At 40.7% G+C, this 22,792-nt stretch overlaps 1 protein-coding gene across 2 annotated transcripts in view; it reads right to left on the minus strand.

Moving 5' to 3' along the window:
- Window positions 1-22,792, minus strand: part of EIF2B3 (eukaryotic translation initiation factor 2B subunit gamma) — a 96,278-nt gene that overhangs the window by 31,255 nt on the left and 42,231 nt on the right. For both annotated transcript variants that reach the window (XM_077182450.1, XM_054638454.2), the window contains exon 5: window positions 17,178-17,267. In XM_077182450.1, coding sequence (XP_077038565.1) covers window positions 17,178-17,267 — 90 coding nt within the window. The remainder of the gene's footprint in view (window positions 1-17,177; window positions 17,268-22,792) is intronic.

Consider the following 22,792-nt stretch of genomic DNA (forward strand, 5'->3'; position numbering starts at 1 on the left):
TGAATTGTGGATTATTTAAAGTAGTACTTGGGAAAATCATGCGGAAAATGAACTCAAACTTGGCATGTGTAAGAGGAAGTGCTAAACTTCAGAGGAAGGGTTGGAGAACTAACACGGTGAATTTGGCTACAGGAACTCAACAAATAACAACCCACAAAGAAAGAGGAGTTGTTTAGAATGGAGGACAGCAAAACTAGGAACTAACTAACAGATTAAATTACGAAACGCAAGTACTAGAATGAGTACAGTGAAAATTATTTTGGTTGGCAAAATCTCTAGCAAAGGGGGATCTTACACAGTCCAAACTTTAAGACCAGCTCAAAGCCCACCCAGGCCCCTGCTCAGGTCAATGATAGTGAAGCAGACCTAAGGACCAAAACAGTCTTTCCTGTCCCTAGCTTTGAAGGGAAGATTCAGATGTGATTGCCAGTTCAGCCCTATGAACAAATACAGAATGTTTCTTTTTCTTGACAAACTTTTTCTTCAGCCCTCAGTGCAGGTTGTGTCACATCCTCTCTCCTGCAGCCCACCTCTGAAATTCTGCTTTTATGTTTTATTACAGTCAAGGAAAAGCTCTAGCCTTTAGTCTCTCCTCCTGCTCGAAAATAAGATTATAATCACCTTCAGATAGCTGTATTTCAGGAACTAACGAAGTGAAACACTTCGCTCCCTAATCACCGAATTTCTGCCTGCTAACCACTCACAGGCGCGCTCAGCCGCGGCCGCGCCGCCCCGCGCTCCCACACACGTGGGGCTGTGCAGATGGGCAGTTTACTAGCTCCCAGTGTTTGCCTGCAGCTGTGCCATTCAGCAATGATTTCCTGCTTGGGTTTTATACTGCATCCAAAACCGACAATCCTCTGTTTCCCTCAGAGGCTGGCTATGGCATTTATAAGATATATTACCTATAAAATACCCAAGTATTTGGCAGTCTTAAATAGTCTGATGCAGAGGACAACACAACACGGTAGGAAATGAAAGCAGTGGAAAGGGGAAAAGACAAAGTTTTGCAGTTTTGCCTGGTTTTTGATGGTTTAATCTTTCTTGGCCAAGCTCCTGAAGCTTTCCTGCAATTCTCTGAAGTGCTAGCCACATTCCTTTGCCAAAGGTGGAGCAAATCTCTGGGTCATCCATAAGATGTGGCTCAGAAACACATCCTTCTTACTGGAAAAGGAAAACCAGGAAGGTTCGCCTCTGCTTGCTGTTGAAGCAATTTATATGCAACATTAAAGGAATTTGCCTTTGGAAAGTAGTAAAAATATACAGTAAGGCCCTCTGTGAGAAAGATTTGGGAATTTTTTGCAACAGATCCTGCAAACTAAGACATACAAAATGATAGCATGAGACTATTATCTGACTGTCAACAGCGGGAGAAACCAAACATCTTGCTGGAACTAGGAAAGGAATTGAAATCAAAGGAAATGCAGAGGGACTGAAGACCCTTCATCAAAAAAGAAAAAAATTAGCAGGAGTTTGGAAGAACCAACTGGCCTGTAACCTAGTGACAGAAGAAGACAAACCAAAAAGGTTTCTGGTCTAGTGTATTTAAAATTCTTACAACCAAATCCCAAACTTCACATGCCTATATTAAGAAGAAATAAACATAAGACTGTATAAGCTGAAGAAAGCATCTTTTTTATTCTCTTCAGGTTTTAAAACTTGGAGCCCCCTGGTTTCTAAAGCTCGCTGTTTTCGTTAGCACCAAGAAGTGAAAATGAAATATGCACTGAGATCCACAGAAGGAAAAATCTGCTACAACCAGGAGAAAGAAAGCAAAAGGGTGAGTGGAAGGAGAGGAGGGCACACAAAATTTTGGCAGAAATCCAATTCTAAGCCAATGTGGAGTAAGCATGCTCTTGACACCTCAGAGCAAACTCCAGAGGGTAGAGAGCATAAACATGAACCTGCCTTTGAGAAACATTTGCCAAAATAAATGTGTTTTCGTAAAATCTAGCCCAAGTGACAGGCCCTTTTTCATGACTTTTCATTCCCTCGACTTTGATTTTTGAAGTTCTATCTGTCTGTTTCCACCTCAACAGAAAGTAGCAGGTTTTTAATGAAACCACCAAAGATGGAGAGTGCTGTTAGATGTCTTCTTGTAAATGAAGAGAGTGGGACACACTAATCCCTGAAGCACCTTATGTGGCTCCAGTATCCTGAGAACAAGAGTTGGCAGCAATTTTGAAAGAGGCTGATACTGATCATATTTTAAGCAGGCAAAAAGAAGTATCATCCCTGCCATTCATGCAGCAGGTCACAACTACAGGAGATATTGGCAAGAGATGGTGCATAAATGGGGGAAATGAAGACAACTGGGCAGTTGAAATCCATGGTGCAAGTGCAAGAAAAAAAGTGGGAATTCAAGTGAAGATGAAATAGTTAAATATCAAAAGAACTTCCTGGGAAATTCAATATTCAATGTACCTAAGAGATTAGAGCATACATCAGTTACTTGCAGTTAGCTATGTGGATTGCAGACTCAGACTCACACAATATAAACTTAGAATATTCCAGATTAATTTTCTTTAAAACCTAAAACATTAAGGGACAAAAATGGCTATTTGGTCAGACAAGTGTTATTTTACCAGCAAGACATAATTACACCTTTAGAATCCCTTTATTCCCAGTCCCTGTGCACTCTCTGTATTCCCAGTGTTTCTGGGATTTTTACATTTCACTAAAGGCACAGATAAGATTCCTGCTAAATGAAAAGTTTTACTTGTGAAAGAACATTGGGTGAAAACACCCCACCTAGGTCAATAAGCTTAATATTTAAACACAGCTATGCAGAGTGTTTCAGAGACTTTTAACCATAAATAAACTTAAAACAGTCTACAACGTGGCAGAATTAAGTTTGTATCTATGTATGTTATATTACATTACATTACATTATGACCCACAGAGGGCCAACTTTTACTTGTTGCTGAAAAGCAATTGCCTCTGGGATGAAGCTTATTGAAACTTCAGCAAGAAATGAAGAACAATGTAGCCAACTGAAACACAAGAAGAGTTTTGGGGGAAAAAAAACTCATACTGTCCCCTTAAAAAAAGACAAAAAAAAAAGACAAAAAATTATTTCACAATTATGCTTTAATGGGCTGTGATTTCTGTTCTTAGATATATGTATTGCTGGAGACTCTGTCATAAGACATGGAAAATAATGGTTCTGACCAATGATGATAAGGAAAGGAATCTCATAAAATATTTTACAATAATACAAGAGTCTATTTGAATCTAAGTTTGGGTGACCTTGCACAAGTCTAGGTAACTGTAAGTGCTGTTTGGCTTGATCCACAGCAAGAATAGGAGCATCCACAGCAGGAATAGGAGCATCTACAGCTTCTGCTTCCTGCAGCTAATTCTCACCAGCTTCAGACACCCTGAACACAACTGTCAGTTCCATTTACCGGCTGTCATTCATTTTCATTTTCCATGTTTAATGTTAAACACCATAAAATAGTATTAATGAGTATTAGCATTCTAATATCCTCCCTGTTTTATTAATCTGTGATGAAGCATGAAATCTACTGTTGCTGTCAGCACCCACCTGTGAAATCTGCTGTTACCCTCCATGGGTAGCTGCAGGGGGCTTCCCTTGCTATCACTGTCTGCACAATCAGCTACATCTACAGGTGCAGATAATGTTTGTGATTCCCCACTACAAACAAGCAGATCATTAGCCCTTTCATATCCATTTGTATCCTTTATTTTTTTTTTAGCAGGCGAATGAATGTTAGCTCTTGTACAGCTATGCAAGTGTACACTGGGTTGGGTTCTGATCTTAGCTCCATGGCCTTCAACAGAGATTCTTCAGATCACATCAAAAGAACATGAGGCTGTATTTCAGACTGGTGCTCATAATTAATGTTAGAAATGTATACATAAATACAACTAAACAAATCCTAAGGCAACTTACAGTTTTGGCCAGAAAGGAGTTGCATGTTTATACAGAACAATAAAGATGTAAGAAAAAGGGAGGGAAGGAAAAAAAAAGGAGGGTGTTTGGAAGAAAAAGAAAAGTTAATTCTGAACCCTGTAGGTACATAGTTCATGGTTCTCATCGTTTAAAGGATAAAGCCAAATAACATTTAAAAATTCCATGTAAGCTGGGAGCTCTCTTGTTGAATCTCAACGTTATTTTCTCCTGATCCTTTGATGGAGATTAAAAATTTCCATGTGAATACAAAGAAAGAAACAACAGTTACTCTGAGATTTTTTCCCTGAGCATTTAATGCTCCAAACTAGAGCAGCCAGCCACCATTCCCATCTCCTCCCCCATCCTTCAAGAAAAAAAAGTCAACTCACTTTGAAGAAAAGACAAAACAGACAAAACAGGGTCAGGGCAAGGGGGATTAGGGAAATGATATTTATATCATGGACCAAATTAAAATGTCAATGCAAGAGGCAGGCAAACAGCCCATGCCACATATATACACCAGGCATGTTTCCTCAAGGAAACAGGAAAGAGATTTGAAAAGAGTTAATGCAGTCCTGAGTTAATACCACCTGCCTCAGACTCAACACCACTTAAAAGACAGTGTTTGGGTCCATTTCCCACAATGCCGTTTTAACAAGCACAATGGAAAAAGGAATTACAGGACTTTTCCCCTTCTTCTCACTGATTCATTACTAAAAATGCTGGAATTTCTGAGACACGCTAAGAATGTGGAGAAAGCAGAGAAGGACTACATTAAAAAGGAAAAAAAATCAAGTGATAAATCTCTAGGGTGTGCCACATCTCTGCAGAAGGTTAATTCTGCCCTTACATCTTGCAATAATCCTTTTGCCTTTGTTTGGTGTAACCAAGACCAATTATAATAAAGGAAGACTCCAAAGTAACCAGGCAAGCCAATAAATTACCAGGCAATTAATTGTGCATAATTCAATAACCTACAGCACTTGTCACAGCATTAAACATCTGTTATATCTTGCTATGTTCTATTTCTCCTGTTCTACTCTCAAAATCTGGACCACAAAAAGAGCAAATACATTTCTCACACTCTGCCATAACTTCATATTAATTGTCAGTGTCTCTTATTTTTGAAGTTAAAAGCCTAGGGAGAAGACAAGGAAACTTCGAGAAATGTTCTACTAAAAGGTAATTCCACATGACTGCATTTGTGCTTCATTTGTCTTTCCATACTATTTTCTAACTAAAACCTTCAAGCCTGACAGCAACATACTCCCAAAGCTCACAAGAACGTGCATGACTCATTCAAAAGCCATTACACAGCAAGCCAGTAAAACTGCACAGCTTTGCAGGCTCAGGTTTATGAATGACTTCCCAAAACTGCAGAATCACCACCAAAACCCCACATTCTGGATGATGGAGGGAAAGCAGAAGACACGCAAGTGACAGTCACAGGCACCATAACATGGAGAGAAACCAGATCAAAGTATGAAAGGGATGGTATGGATGCAAACCACATAAAAGCTGTTCTCAAGTTCCACCAAGTCTGGATGCAGTTAAAGGAGCAGGGATCTAACTTCCACTTCTGCCAAAAAGCCCTTTGGGAAACAAGGCAGCTTTCTGAAAAATTGACCACAGAAATTAAAACTCCTCAATTACATACTCAAATCCTTTGAAAGCGTGTGCACACTCAGCTCAGGTCATCTTAGTAACCTTAACTCTGCCCACTTGCCAAACAGCCAGCAACACCCCACAGCTCCCAACTAACACAGCTTTTGCACAGGAATGCCAGCAAGTTTAGACATTTTTAGAACTTCTCTCTGACCAAAAGCCTCTGAGGCCGTCGGAGGCCACCCAGGGTGTTTGCAGGTTGTACACACTGCTGAGGAATGGATCTCATTCATTCCCAGACAGCATCCCATTCTTCTGAAACAAGCGCACCTGCAACAAATGGGACTCCTTGCCAGAACTCATCTTTCCCGTTTCTCTCCCACCTCCGCCTTTGCAGCCATCTGTGTCTGACTTACCAACTTTTTTCTAAGTGCCTTTGAAATTAGGCTCCTTTTCTGAAAAAGAAACAGGCATTCTGACAATTTGCCTAAACAAACACACACATATACGATGCATTTGATAAGGCTGACATGTATCCATAAACCGGTGAGTTATGTAAACTTTAGGTGCATAATTATGTATTTAAACACTTCAGACTTGTATAAAACATCTAAGTGTCAGAAAATCCAGACACGGCTCTAGCTTCACATGGGCAACCTCTTCCACCCCACTTCATTGGTATTGCATCACAGGCACTGGAGATGCCCACATGACTTTGCTCTTTCTCCATGCAGATACTGTGTTTGGTGGTCTGCAATCAAACAGATCTATCCTCAGTTTGACTAATTTCTCTCAGCAGTCTGGGAAATAAACTGGAAGCTCTGATGTGCAATTCAATCTGGCTTCCACCTATACAAGTACCATTTCTATACCCTTCTCCCCAGCAATCACTCTACCTTACCTCCTATCCTCTATACTCATTGCTAATCCTTGCTCCACCCTTCCCTGTAGGACAACTCTTCTGTTCTTTTTACCATGGTGTTTGCAACATGATCTTCTGTCTGTGATAAGACTAAACTTTTTTTTTGTCTTCACTTTATCCTTTCTTGAAGAACTTTGAAAGCTTTTTGGCCAATGAATCCCATCTCCTTTTTTTCATGAGACAGCTTTTATTCATAATGTTCTTCCCAGGTGGTATTAATCCATAAAAGCTTGGTGTAAAATGCTGTGGGAGCTACAGTTCATCTCTGCATCTTTGATTTAGGGGAAATATCACTCCTCTCCATTCAGCTCTTGGACTTCTTCAAAACGAGTAGCTTAACTAGACAGCATTCAGCATTTCCTATAGACTATTTAAAATGTTATACTTAATTTTTTTTTTTTTTAGTTTTTTTCACTTTAAGTAAAGAAATGCACAGTTGCTCCTCTTCGATTCAAGATTGTTCTAAGATCAACCTGTACCTCATGCTCTAGGCTCCTTATCACATCCAAAAGGGAACTCAGAGTACCATTACTGATTGAATGATGGTTCACTAACTTAAGGAAGACACTTCTTAGCTACTCTATTCATGTATAAGTGCCCTATCATCACTGGTAGCATTTACTGTCCCATCTATAGGCAGGAAGTTAGAAGTCTCCCACAACAATAACTCAATGCAATAATAAAGTCAGCAAGAGTGTTAGAGACATATTTATGATTGTTCATGTTTCACTTGCCCTGCTAAGGCACAATGAAATTTAACATTGAACACCCAGAATAAAAAAAAAACAAACTACAAGAAAAAGCAAAATACTAGGAAGACAATAATTGTTTTCTCTCTTTACCCAAAATTCAACCTGTCAGTAAAAGGGGACTCAGCATTTCAGAAGGATATATCAGTGACTGAGGTGTTGTGGAAGAAGAGATTTAGAAGCAAAACAGAGAGGGACAGAAAAGAAAAAATGTTTTCTTTTGGATCTTGAAAATTGTACATTCAGATCATCTGAATGAAGAATACAAGGGAATTATGTTTTTCACTGCAAGAGACACATATATGATATCATAGTATAAGGATTGTATCCTCACAGGGAGATGCCCAGCAAGGCAAGATAGTAACTTTACCCAAAGTATTTTCTTACATGCAAGTAATGCTGGGTACAGAAAATGTACTGCATTGATAAAGGAATGTTTAGGATGATACTGCCCAAGTGGCAACGATTTAAGAAGGAAAAAATCAATGGAAAAAAAGCACACAAAGATGGGTAAACTAATTACTTCTTGGCTCTGAAATCACATCTCGTGTGAAGACAAAAGTCAGCTTGACTGAAGGTTACCCAAGGAAACAGAAACTGCATCAAACAGTGGAAAAATAGTTAACCATTTTTAATGTTTATTATCAGATCAGAACAAGCCCAGCTGAGGCCACCAAGAGGGCCAAGAGCAGATGACACAGAGGGAGAAGCTGGGGGAGCTGAGTTTGTTCAGGCTGGAGAAGAGAGGGCTGTGGGGGAATCTGATTACCATTTTCCACTACCACAAGTGAAGTGATACAAAAGACAGACAGAGACTTCCAAGAGGTGCACAGTGAGAGAGCAAGAGGCAACAGATGCAAGCTGCAACAAGGGAAATTCCAGTTGGGACATAAAGAAAATAACTTTTCAGTGAGTGGTACAGTCCTGGGACAAGGGCCAGTTTCCATCCTTAGAGATTTTCAAAACTCAACTGCAAAAAAACCCCTGAGCAACACAAGAGTTAGACTTGAGCTGGAGGCTGGACTAGATCTTGCTAGACATTCCTCCCCAATCTAAATATTTCTATGATTCTATAATTGAATGACATCTTTCATGCCCTTCCTTTATTTACTTTTTTTACTTATTTACTTTTTTTACAGAATCCAAAGGGTCATAATATGATGCTGTAAGTCACAGTAAGAGAACAAAACTGACACATTTTAACATTTACCTTAGAAAAAATTTGCATTAGGAGCAGCATTAGCTCCAATGCAGCATATCCAAAGATACGTCTACTCCCAGGTAGTCTGCCAACAGGAAAAGGAATTGTATTTCTTACAGAAGGCATTTGCTGAAAATCATAATGTGTTTAAATCTAGTTTGGATCATTAGGGCTTTTCCCCCTGAGGTTTCAGGAGTAAGCTTGATTGGTACCATGGAAAGATGATAGCAGTAATGATACCCTGGAGGATGAGGACATCAACAAATTTTAAATCCTGGCATTTCTAGTAAGGAGCAGGGAAAGCTCCAACAGCTGGATATGTTTGACAAGGAAAGGAAATGGGGAAGATGAATTGCCATTTCACATTGTAATAGATTAAATGCACTAAGGAGGAGCCTGGGTTGGGTTGACTGTGGGGTGTTTTTCCCCCTTTTTCTCTTCCTTGTTTGAAAAGCTACAATCTATTTGCCCTGACTTCACACAGTATACTTCCTGTAGGAGCTATTTGTTTATTTTTCCGTTTTAATCACAAGGAAAGTATTCATTATAAAATCTCTCCTTACAGCAAAGGAGAAACCTTCCAGCCACACGGCTGACACATGTTAACTTGCAGGTATTCACAGAGCAGGTCCTGTTTTAAGCCATCTTTCAGGCAGCCACACAAAGACCACCAAAGCTGGGTGTTCAGCTCTGCCAGACCTCCCCCAGCCAGCAGCCCTTGCCAGGAAACACAGGTGACAGCCTGAATGATAAAAAAGGCATTTAGAGGGGAAAAAGAAAAAATGCACTGGTTTAGTCTGGGCAGTACCTTAATATAAACCTGCAGGGGCCTTTGTGTACAGCAGAGCACACAGCCATCCAAGCAGGAGCTCCAGAGACAGTCACTCACACCTCCAGTTTCCAAAGATCTCACACTGCCCTACCCTTTATTGAGGGAGAAGGGTGGCTCTGCTGCAGCTCTTTTCATGGCCACAGATCTCCCAACACAGCACTGAGATAGCAAAACCTCCTCTCCCCTCTTGGTGCTGGCCCAGCAGAGGCTCTCTGGACACAGCAGAGGGGAGCTGAGCAGAGAAGTGTGCTCTGGGATTGCAGCTGAAGCAGTTTGGAAAGGCAGAGTACTATGACCTCACACAATTTGCTCTTATTTATTTCAGCAGTTTAAGAAAAAAAATACCAACCCAAACCCCAGTGTTTAACTTTGTAAACAAATCATACTGACTTTGGCTATAAAGTTTACTGCAAATTTGCTCAGTTCAGAAAAGAGTTTCTCAACTGGCAGATTCTGGCAGGCGGCTCTCCAGCGCTGGAAGAACTGCAGAAAGCTGATTTGTTTTCTTAGCTACAGCTCAGACCCTCACAGGGTGCACCCTGAGAGGAGGACTCCCCAGGGAAAGTGGATTTCCCTGGTGGCAGGCAAGATGGCAGCACTCAGCATTCCCAGGATAAGGCACTGTGAATTGCTAACTCAGACCTTTTGACGTGAGCACAGTGCTGCTGTTTGTCATTCTTGCCTTTCCAGTACCACAATTGATCCTTCTGGCCACAGGAAGAGCTGCCCACTTCCCAGGTGACTGTACCTGGGAAACTGTGGCTTTTTCTACATCCAAAATTTCAGAAGGACTAGATTCTGGACAAAATGGTGATTTTCAAAACACATTACTAAACACAATAAAATTTTACGTGGTTTTAGGAGGAAGAGGGGTGAGGGAAAAAGGGGGAAGGACACCATAAAAGTATGTGAAAAGTCCTAATATATAAGAGGAACATGTGTGTTGTCCATTTTGTTTACATGCCTACACAGTCTTTAGAAATGAAACCTGAATATCTTATGTCACAAAGTGCATGTGACACTCAGGTGGAGAACAGAGAACCCAGAACATCTGAGCCAACACACAGTGGCATCTGCCTCCACCAAATCTAAAATGACCACCATTCAGAGGTGGTGCAACGAGGGTGCCTGAAGAAAAATTGCCCAGAATTTCCTATTTTAAGTTTCTGTTTTCATCTGTTTGTAAACTTTGCCAAACTGTAACTGTTTTGGCTGAAATTACCCATGCCAGGTGTTTCCCTCAAGCTGATTATTTTTTGGATAGCGTCATCAAAAATGTCTCAGCTATTTCCAAGAACAAAATTATGGAAAAACCCCTTTGTTTTGATCATGTTAAAAATATTTCATCTGCTGTGCTGAAAAGCTCTTGCATTTCCAAGCTTAGAATTTGGCACAGCACAGGGTTGTCTTTTCGTCTGGGCATTACATTTGTAAACAGGAAAAGTGCCCATACTACACCAGGCTCAGTCTGAAAAAACACTGTTTGCACAAGCTTGGAAGAGACCTGTTTGGTTTGGGTTTTTTTACTTCTAAAAGGTAGAAGTACTTCTACCTTGGGCATGCTCCATTCTCTCTTTTCTGCAAGGCAATTGAAGTACTTGTGCTCTGTTCCACAGAGAAACAGATATGCTTTGGGCCAAGGTTATAAATGCTGAGATGGATATTCTTTGAAGTGTAGAGCATCCCATCTCCTTCTGGTGGCTGACCTGAAAGGTGATAAATCTATGCTGATAACAGCTAGTCTGTTAGCAGGAGTCACAGTAGACTCACTGATTAATTCTAGAAGTGTCACATACATAAATATATATACACACACTAAAAGAATATTATGGTAACAGTTTGGGCACTCAAATTAAGAAAAGCTAGAAGCATGCTGCTTATACCTCAATTAAGACCTTGTGTGTTCACATTATGATACAACCCTTAAAAACACACCTACTTTTCCTCTCTCCCCAATCTCAATCTCTTCTTCACCAAATGCAAAGGTGGACTATGCCCTGGGGATGGATCACCTTTGTGTAATGAGGCAGAAGAATGCCTCATTTGTTAGAACACGTGTGTTAAATGTACAAGGCAGAGGGCTGCAAGAGGAGAAAAGAACTGCTAAGATGTAAGACAAATGAATGATGCCTGAAGAACTGAGCTTTACTTTTTTTTTTTTTGCAATTCTGTTCTGTCAGAGGATTTTATGGATGGTGCTGCATGCAGAACATAAATCTAATTTCTGCAGGTTGCCACTGATTATTACCCTGCAACAGCTATCATCAATGGAAAAGACTTTTTCAACATTACGAGCTCCCTGTATAACATTAATAAGTGAAAAATGGCATACTTAAGACAAAGATGCTTCAAACCTCAGCTCTTGTGTACCCTGGTTTCCCACTTTCAGAAGGGGAAAGCCACAGCTTCACTAATAGACGTGCTGAAAAGAGTTAATGGGCGTTACAGAATCAGTGATGAGCACCAAGAGGAACATATTTACTTTTACCTTTCCAAAACAAAGTATTTGACTTATCTTCAGAACATGGTTTAAACAGGGATTAAGGCTGGTGGCCTTCACCTGAACTACAGAAGTTATGTACAACACTGAACAGTGTCTCCTTCAGTAAACATCTCAGGCAATAAACAATGCAATGGTCACAGATGGGAAAAAAAAAACCCAAACAAGGTACAAAGTCATGTAACTGAGGCTGTAACATAATACGTGGGAAAAACAAAAGCAAAAAGTTGCAAAGGGAGCCTCAGCTGTGGCATTTATTAATTGGCAAGTGCTACAATTAACAAAGTTAGTATCTTTAAATGTGGCTTTTTGTATGCTCAACCTGTAACTAAGGTTGGATTAGTATATTCCTAATATACCAAATAAGCTCTGCACTGATGAAATTTGAGAAAAATTATTTTGGGGACCTTATTGATTAGGACCACATACTGCTTTGCTTTAGGTAGCCTTGATCTGGCTTTGGACTTTGTGGTCTACCTCAGTGAGGAGTGAAAACAGCAGTCCCCATATGCCTACGGGTTTCAGCTGCAAGCATGGTAAAATTCTAACAAATATAACAAATGCTGCCATCTGTACCTGCACAACTGACTTTGGGCACAATGCCATTCATGTATACATGTATTATAAATGCATGTTAGGTATGTTCTTAAGCATATTCATAGGATATGTAGAGACATATCTTCAAGACTTAAATTTCCAAAGCAAGTTTGAATTTTCCATGTTAAAACTTCACAAGGAAAGGGGTTGCTCTATACCTATCTCCCCTCTGCCCTCCTCTCAATTATGTATCTTACTTCACCAGGCCAACCAAAGTTTTAGAAATTTTCAGGAAAAGCAGAACACAAACTACCATGCAACTTCCCTTTGATCACATTTCTCCTGGTAGCAGCTTTGCTGGGATTGTTAGCAAGCCAACTGTCAGCACACAGCAAAGAAATAGCAGCACATGTCAGTGCAGCACGCGGGGCTCACGCGGCACATCCTGCCCTCTGCTCCACGTGAACTTCAGGGGGAAAGGGAATAAGGACTCTCTTCTTCCATCTGCTCCGAATGCAGCAGCGAGGCAGGATTCCAACCTAGCACTCAGGAGAGTGCCAAAAAAGGGACTGGCTACTGTGCTGGCTGCCACTGCAGGGCCCCAGGGGTGTGAGGCCCGCCAGCTGTGGGGTGGAGCCGTGCCCCCAGCCAGCTACAGCCTCTGCTGCTGTCTCGCTGCCGGCTCTGCGCATGCAACGAGCGCTTTAAGAAAAGCAATATTGTGCAGTTCACCGTGTGGTGCAGGTGTTCACCTTCAACTGTCCCTGCCCTGGGCTGGCAGAGCAGCTCCAGCAGCACACACAGCCTCACACAGCCTCTGCCTGCCTGTCTTCCCATGCCACAAAGCGTGGCAGCTATGAGATCCCTGGGTTGGCTTTGCTCTGAAAGAGGAAATGCTGAGGAAAGGAAAGCTCTCACCTAAATACAAAGAGCTCATATTTTTAACTGACTTCCCTCCCATGTGGAGGTGTGATACAACTCCACACTCTCCACCAAGAGCAACCTCAGCAAGTCTAATTTCACTGATGAAGAAAGGAACCTGGTGAAGAATCAAAGGCCTCTGCTGAAATAAACCCCGGGGCCAGGTACCACCAGCAGAAAATTCAGCCAAACAAGAGCTGCTTCACATTGAGGTCACAGTTCCTGCTCAGACAGGATAAATCCAGCTGGTAGCAGGGTATGGTCTGTGACCTGTTGTGAATCTCATGTGGACAGACCCAGCAGTCAGCAGTGACTGGCTATCCACTGCAGATGCAGGGATGGAGATGCCCATCCCAGGGCAGAGTTCCCAGTCCCACCCCTGTGCAGAGGCTGCCAATGCACTGCAGCTGATTAAAGAACATCTTTTAATCAACCTACCCTCGTGAAATAGAAGTATGGAAAGAAGAGGAGGAAGAAATTCCAGCTGCAGGAAATAAATTGCTATGGGCAAGAATTTCTTCAGCTGCTGCCCAAGCCAGCATGGAACCATGAGTGTTTTAGCTTGGTAGATTTGGACAGGGTAGGACCCTTACACACTTGATTTCACTAGGATCCAGTGCTGAACTAGTGGATGAGTGATAGATGGAGATTTAACTGCCAAAATGCATTTTTTCCTCCTAGGAGAGGAAAGAAAAAGCAGTTTCATTCCTGAAAAATAAATTCCCCAGGTTTAAATTACATTAGGGGCATAGTATTTTTTATTTTTGTCTGGACATACATATTTGAGGGTGTTCTAATAAACAGAATATTTCCTCTGACTTTTATTCAAAGGCACTAGCAAGTTCTGCCTTTTAAAACTCAAGAATTTGAATTGCTATAGAGCAGTAAAACTTCAGGCAGGATAATCATAAATTCAGGCCTTTTAAAATAGTTCATAAAAATGCATTAAAGGACTACAAACTGAGTTACAGGCTACCAAACAGTATTTTGACCTCTCCTAACATCTCTCATCATAGAATCTCACTGCTGCCAAACAAATACTGATTATTTTCCAAACAATCTCACCCAGAAGAGGAAACAAATGCATAGAAAAATCAAAGGATCTGTCTAGTACCACAAAGCAAGACAGTGATAAAGCTAATGAAAAAACCCTTGGTATCATGACTTCATCTTGTAGTCGAATATTCAGCCTTTTTCCAAAGCTGCCACTCAACAAAGTTGTTCCAAATCCTAAAGCAAGATTTTTATAGTTAGACAGAACCAAGGTTTAGCCATTTTCTCCCATTTTTATATTAGTTGCTTGTGACTTTTTACTTTATTTACAGCACATATATTAATCTGAATGCCAATTACTCTTACAGGTACAGCTATAAACAAGTTAGATTCACCCAGGCAGAGCTTGTTCTTGCCATATCTTTGCAGCTAAGCTGGGACTCACTGAAGAAGAAACTGATCCCATACAGATAACCACATCAGTTTTCACATAGTGCTTCAACCTGGAAGTAATCATAATTTTCCTCTACAAAAGCCAGTTGTAGCAACTGAATTTTTTACTGCTGGGCAACATCTTTTCAACTTTTGTCTGTCAAAAAAACATTTGAAAAAATGTAAATGCTTCACTGAGCTACAAACAATGAAAAAAGGTGTTCTGCCTGCCATCAAACCCCGCTGTTAAAATATTAACACAATGTAAATATTGTAATATTGAGGAAGTACACTGTGTCAGTACTTCCTGGCACTGTACAAGAGCTTCACTGTTCCCTTCAGTCCCTGCTGTTAGTTTTAAACATGCACAACTTAAACAAGGCATCTGAGCTTCTCCAGTCGTTTTGCAGAGAGGCAAAATCTTACTGTAGGTTCTTTCTGGACTAAAAACCAAAGTATTAAAAAGAATCCTTAAACCCAAACAATTATGTAGATGTCAGTATTTTTGAGGCAAAAAAAAAAATCCCGAGAGTCTTTCAAAAGTCTTGGCATATTGCTGCCAAACATGGAAAGATCCTTGGGTATGCACTGTCCTCCCCTTCCTCAGAGAAGAAAAACAAGCTGCAAATGCCCACCAGTGCCAGAAGTCTGAAAGCTGAAGTTATTCCTCATGGCAAAAGTCCCATTCCCCAGATTTGCCAGTTAAGCACATTACTTGCAATTGACTCTCTCAATTGACTGAATAAGCAGCATTTGTGTAATAAAGAGAATGAAGCAGCTATCTAGCATCAGCAAGCCAGATGTTGCTATCAGGTCTTAAGAAATGCTGTCTAGCTGCTGTAATGATCTATTTGTCATGGAAGTGTCAAAGAAAAGCAGCACTGCTTCAAAAAACAGTGAAGAAAGAGAATAACCTTGCTATAAAAACAACAAAAAAACCCCTCCTAGTCGGTCATACTTGAAAAAAGTCAGTAGTTTTCTTCTATGGGGATCTGAGGGCAACTAGTGAAGTTTTACTCTACTGGCTTTGGTTAATAAAAGGCAAAATCCTTTTTTTGGATTGACTGACAAAGTCAAAGGTCTCACCAGTTTCCACTGAAATAGCATTAAAAAAATTGAAATCTGAAGTTACTGCTATTTACACCTCTCTGAGTAACATATCTGACAAGGACCATCCTTGTCCCACAGATCTAAATTCAAAACCAAATGAAATACCAGGGAAAAATAACTGAACGTGTGAAATGTCTAATATTCCAGAAATGTCTAATCCCAGCAAAACTAGGTGCTAGGATTTCAAGAAATGAGTCCTACGTGCTGTATTATGACAAAAGAAAGTTGTAAACACTGCTTCATGCTACCACAGGAAGAACGAGAATTCCAAACCCTCACCAACTTTCTAAAATACACTAAATAAATGGTTTATTTCAGGTTTAAAGCATCTGCTGCTCCTGAAGCTTTCTTACCTTTCACAAGTTTCTGTACACAAGTGGGAACTAAAATAACTTGTACAATGCCCCTGTGTACCAAAGTGTTGGCTAAGCCTTATTCTTATGCGTGGTAAGAAACTGCCCTCGGGGTTAACACAGATCTTCCACTTAATTTTAACTCACTCACAGACCCTTATTCTGGAAGAGCTCCTTCAAGCATGTATCCAGCTGTATCACCAGATTTGTACATGGTCAAGACTAACATAAATCTCCCACCCTCAATGTTTTTTCACATGTCAGTTTATCTGCTAAGAAAATGTACTATGAACACAACACTTAGCCCCTGTATCTTTTATCTTACTTAAAAGGGTAGAAAAACTCTTGAGAACTCAGTGAGCATTCAGTATATGTAATAGGCATGAGAGGGCTATAAAAAGTCTAGGAACGGGACATAATTCCAAAACTGAACTACTTACTGTGAGGGGGAGTGTTCATTTGTTTGTTTTTAAAAGACAAACAGGGGGCTTTTTTTTGTCTGTTTCATGAAATATTATAGCTAAGATCCTTCTCCACTTCCATAAATGGATGTTTTTCTTAGTCTCAGTGGGTGGTCTCAGAGTTTTGACAGAGGAATATCACAAGCTAAAACATAGGATGCTACAGAGATAGCCCACCTGCAGTGGTGGTGGATGTGAAGGGGCAGAGGGAAGGTGATTGCAAAAGACCAAAACAGACTGTGGTGGGGGAAATCAAAGGTCAGAAATGTATTCACAAGCCTAACAATAGGGAAGCCCTGGTAAAATGAGCAGCCAAAAAGAACAGATACGTTAGAAAAAGAAGGAATGCATAAAAGAGACAAAAATGTTGGTGTTCGCTTTTGCTGGGATTTTTGTTTAGTTTTGTTTTTTCAAAAAGATCATAATAAGAGACTCAGACATAATTCTTGGCACTTCTTTTAGTATAGTTAAAATATTTTGAAAACTGGTTTCTTTTATATTTCTATTTTATGCTAGCTTTTTTTTTATATTTCTTTTTTATGCTAGCACTAATTTAATGGGAAAAAATTCCTTTAAAAGCTCTGGTGTAAACCATAGGTCAATGCAAACTCCTGCTACTACCTTGTGTGTTGCTTGGTTTCTTACCTGTTTTCTACCAGAAAGTCTACCACATATTTCTTCAGACAGTAGAGATGGGCATCCATCAGCCCTGTTCTGATGTGCATTCTGGGGTGCCTGGAAAAGAATAAAAAAGGGAAATCATGGAGCTTTTGCATGGCTGTTTACAAGAGCTTGACTTTGCAATGAGGTCAGGGGATACTGACAAGTGTGCAAAGGTTTGTTCCTTTCCATAGAACAGGATTGCTGGAACAGAAGAGCTCAGGCTGCCATTATTGGGCTGTGTCTATAAACTTACACCTGCTGGCCCTGGGCTGATTTGCTGCAAAAGAAAACACCTCCTCCAAGGAGTCATTACTCCTGCTACATCTTCTCATGTAAGTGGAAATTGCACATTACTGGGCAGGAAGCCAAAGTAATGGGCCCAGAGTGCTAAAAGTTACAGTGGGTAATGTCAGGGTACAATAATTCAAAGCTTCTGGCTAAGTGCCTGCCTTAATATATATGCAAGGCTGGGCATGTTCTGCTAGCAAACACAACAACACTACTGTATTTTCTCCAACACTTCCTGGAGGGGAAGAGGGGAAGGAGATGGGGTCTGCTCACCTTTCTTACACTACACATTACAAATGATTGCCACAGCTCAATTACAAAGCATTTGGCTATCCAGCCCAGTAAGGTGGGAAAGATCAGTAAAACTCCCACTCATCATAAGCCAAACAGGGAAGTCTTGGCTTTTGGAGCAGTGTCAGGTTAATATTTCAGAACCTCAGGAATCTCTGGTAGCTTCAAAATTTTAAGAACAAAGTTTAAACCATAAAGACTCATTGACTGCTTCTATTGCTTCTCTTTATGCTTTCTCCTTCTTGGATAATGGAAACCCTTTTTGGAACCTGTTTCAAACCAGCTAGATATTTAAAGCCAATATTACTTTCCCTTCCACAAATCTGTGGCCTCATTTGAGACCATTCTGGCTGCCTGAATTTGCCACTGTTCTCAGAACAAAAAAGCCACAAGAATATTTAGCCTGCAGATTAAAAAAGACAAAACACAACAACAGTCAGGGACTATGCTGAGTTGTTCAAGACATCCATAACTGCACTCACGGTCAGAGGCTATTAAGGAGAGAAATTTCAATCCACACCTGAAATTGTCTCTGTTTTCATTTTGCTTCCTTTGATGTCTGGATTTCATAATTAAGCTGGAATGAACCTATTTTATCAGTGTACTCTATCCAACTTGGTTTGCTTATTCCAGAACATGCTAAAGTCAGATGTTTGTGATCATGATCACTTTTATTATGTAGTTAGCTCAGCAGAAGGATCACTCACAAATTGGGCATGCATACAAGTATAAACAGTAAACCAATACTACCACACCAAATATTTATTAATACCAAAGTTACCAAGAACATCAGGTGTTCTGGTAAGCCATTTTTCAGTGCATTTTTCAATTAATGCCTTGAACTACCAAAGTATTTAAGTCTTAACATTTCATGACTTATGAGGCATTTCTCAAGCATGCCATTCAAGCTACGCATATTTTTGACTATAACAAAATTCCTGAAGTCCCATTTGCAAAAGGAACGCTCCTATAATAGTAGTACAACACTTTGCAGTGAAGTATGTGGTACTAGAAAATGATATATGCACTTTCAGTAGATTACTTCATTAACAAAACATGAGCTCACCTAGCAATGCTCCAGTACTGATGTTATCAGTGGCCCAGATGTTGCTGTGGAAGGCAGCCCAAACAGCAATGTTCCTTATGCAAAGAGGATAGGGAATCCACTAATTTTAATGAGATCTTGTAGTTGGAAGTCAGCAGATTCTCTCCTGCTCTGCATCCTGAGAATGGTTTCCACTTTTTGTGTATGTGTGAGAGGGAAAAATTTCCTATTTTCTCTGAGAAGGGTTCCTTTGTATTTATGTAATGAATATAATAGTTTACTGGGAAAATTAACAAATCAATGCAACAGGCAATAAACATGTAAAAATATAGAAACAGATGGAACATAGGAAGGAAAGGCAAAAATGGGAGGAAAAAATCCAATTTTTAACCTGAAGATGACAAACAAGACAAAATTTCTTTAGTGCCAGAATGCCAGTTTTTTTCTCTTCCTATTCAAGATTTTTCATACACTCCCCCTTACACACCAGGCAGAGGAAGCTGCAGGGGCTAGGCATCAAGCAACGCTGTACAACAGAAATTCCCCAGTAAATGCTGGTTCTGTTGCCAGTGTCTGTGTGGCTCTCACACATGCAGTCTCCCCACCTGCAAACTGGAATAATGCTATTTAGCTACACCACAGGACACTGAGGATTTGTGGGCTGAAGTTTGTATCTGCATGCAAGCATTGTACCAAGATTTTCTGTAGCTATGCAACTTTGTTATAAAGTTATACAAAATCAGTGGAAGTGGACAAATAGTAGCACAGTGCTATCCCAGCTCCTCAATCACACACAAAACAACCCCCACAAAAAGCAGCCAGACAGAAGATGTACTGAAACACCAGTCTGAGTTAGCTTTCAATGTAGAATATACTAACAATAATGGAACATCATGCTGGACAAGAGGGAGGTCCCACAATGAAATCCTCTAAAATACAGACCACCTAAGTGATTTGCAACAGAATAGTCCCATAGATTAATATTATAATCACAGCTTCAAAGGTCAAACAGGCAAGTTTGGGCACATGCATAAACAAAGCTGTGATTTCTGTAAACCAGGCTCAAGAAGAGAATAGCCACACTAAACCAGACTGATAAGAGCACTCTATCATAACAAGCCACTAAAGATGATGCTCATTTTCATTGACTAGTGCTTAAATCAGTTTATCTTCAGGTAAAAGCAAAGTAGCCAAATAATCTAACAGATAATGGCAAACCCCATCACCATTTCAAATGAGCATCTGGTTACTAATATTGAGAGCCACACTCCCGTCTCATGCCTCTGATCTCCCACTCCATCAGCTAATCTTTACAACATATGAAAAATGAGCATGTCCAAGAACAGCTGATACAGAGAGAATCCAATAACAAACAATGCAGGAGCTGACGCACCTAGACTTATTGCTTCGAGGGAGATAATACAGAAGGCTTTTAATTATATCATCAAAGCCAGAGAGAAGGTACTAGGAGGGGCTGGCTGCAGATGGTTAAGTGTTAATGAATGCCAGGTTGGGTGGTTTATCAAAAGAAAAAGACTGGATATGTATCTGAGAGGGTCACCCTTGAGATGAAAGTTGCAACAGCCATTGTTGGAGCTCTTTAATGAGGGAGGAATGTCAAATGTGTACCCTGTAAGAATCATACTAATTACTAAATGAACTTCAGTTCAATCTAGCAAATGTAATCAAGCACAAGTCATTAAAATACACAGTGAAACTCCCTTTGGTGCTGCCACTATAGTGTCTATTACTGTCTGTGCTCCCATGCAAGGGAGGGGGCTGCTCCCACTTATAAGCTCTGTGTGTTAACTGACGGCAGATTTTAGTCCTAATGATGAGGCACGGAGGGCTCCCTGGCAGAAAGTCGACAATTAGAAGGCTAGGAGAGATCTGTGGAGAAGTCAGGGAAAGATTAAAAGAGCAATTTCAATGTGTAAAATTAGCTTTTATTAGCACATAATTCCACAAAATCCTGACTCAGGATGAGAGTGCATAAAGGTCTGCAAGAGTCCTTAGAAAAGTCTGTGCCTGTAATTCCTGACACGCCATTGTGAAATAATAAGCAGTACTAACAGGATTGATGCATGCTTCATACATGGCATTGCTTTGAAAGTGGAGCCCAGAGCTTTTCTTTCCCTGATAACCCCCCTCAGGATTTCCTCCCTCAGGGAAATCAACCACTGATAGAGCAAACTTCCCTTGTTTAAAGGCAAGAAGTCGGACAATTGTTTCAACTGTAAACTAATTAAGCGAGATTACCACCAAGAGCTGGAGGTTCCAGCCAGCTCCATACTCCCACTGACAGTGTGATAATGCCAGGCTGGGGTCAAAATCATAAATCTGAAGGGAGCACACACAATGCTTAAAGCCAAAAAGCCTCTCTACTAAGCATGGGATATTGCCACATTAACCTCACCACCTCACAAATAAACTAGCTGAGAAAGAGAAATCCCATGGCCTCCCTTTCCCTAACTTCATACAGCTGTTGACGGAAAATATGAAGGTCTTTAAATAAGCTCAAGGACCTGAGGCTGTCCGTACTCTAACACTAATCCAGGCAATGACACAATAAAAATCTAACCATAACTGCTATTAACCTGGCTCCTAAACCTACACCTGAATTACATCAGGTGGGCTCACGGGTATTAGTTAATCTTCCTTCCCATCATTTCAAAGTAAATAAATAACAGCAAGCTATGTGCAAACTACACATTCCACACTTGCATCTTTTCTAACTAATGGCATGTAGCTCACATAGTCCATATAACCAAACACACTATCACATTCTTCCTGTCCCCACACCATGGACTGTGCTCTTCCATGAAGCAGCGTGCAGTCCAGGTCAAACACAGTGCTGACCCCTGCCTGTCTGCAAGAACATGGTGCCCTCGTGTTGATACAAAGCCAGTGTACAGATCAACATGAAGAGAAGTCTCACAGCAAAAGCTGCCAGACCACCTTTAATGTCTCAAGCGTTCCTGCTTTTAAAGGAAAAAAAAATAATCCCTAAATCGCATTGCTCATTTACGGGACAGCTCTTGGCTGTAAACTCACTAATAATAAAAGACCACTGTTACACTGGCTCTTCAAAAATCCCAGACACCTTATGACCTTAATTTTTTTTTTTTTTTTTTTAACACAGTGCTTTTGGCCAAAAAGATCCCAAAGCACTTATCCCCATGAATGTCCCCTCTGTGTGCCGGGGCTGCTTTGCCCACTGGTGAAATGCTGCCACCTCTGGGCTGCAGAGCTGCGGTGGCGGGGCCGGCCGGGCCCCCCCGACGAGGCAGAGGAGGGTGGGCAGAGGGGAGGAGAGGATGCGACTTCTTGGGTGGGACTGCTTCACTTGTGGCTGAGGAACACCCCAGCAATGGGGCCCCAAGAGCTCTACACGGCATAGGCTACTATGAGGTGTCTCCCAACACATGCCATGAGCCCTGGACGCCCCTGACCTCTGTTCCCCCGCTGTACTTTTGTAACAACCTTATTTAAAAAGGCAGGAGGGCAAAATTTGCTTTGGTCCATGGAGGATCTCGCAAGGGAGGACAGGACACTGCAGTTCTGGTAACAATTCCCCACCACTCATCCTCACAGCTGCTGCTGCTAAAGAGACACTGCACCAGAAATGGGACGTACTTTCCAAATGAAAATGTTTTATTGATCTGGTGACCTAAGTTGCTTGAAAGCCTTCTGAATAATAAATATTTTTCACTTAAAACCTTCACCACATGCCACTTTTCTTTGTTCTACTACGTTATTAATATACCCATGAGACTATAATACAAACTCTGAACTCACTTTTGACAAAAACATGCTGAAAACTTTTTGGTAAAGGAACTAACCTTCATGGAAAGCCAAAGATTAAATCATTTTCTCTAGTATAAAGAGTATAGGTTAGCAGTCAGAACTCAGGATTAATATTTGCTCAAGGTCAGTAATGGTTTACAACAAGCCAGTGTGACCTCTCTGTAGA

The sequence above is a fragment of the Agelaius phoeniceus genome, chromosome 8 (genome assembly GCF_051311805.1).
Source record: "Agelaius phoeniceus isolate bAgePho1 chromosome 8, bAgePho1.hap1, whole genome shotgun sequence".
In the NCBI taxonomy this organism is placed as follows: domain Eukaryota; kingdom Metazoa; phylum Chordata; class Aves; order Passeriformes; family Icteridae; genus Agelaius; species Agelaius phoeniceus.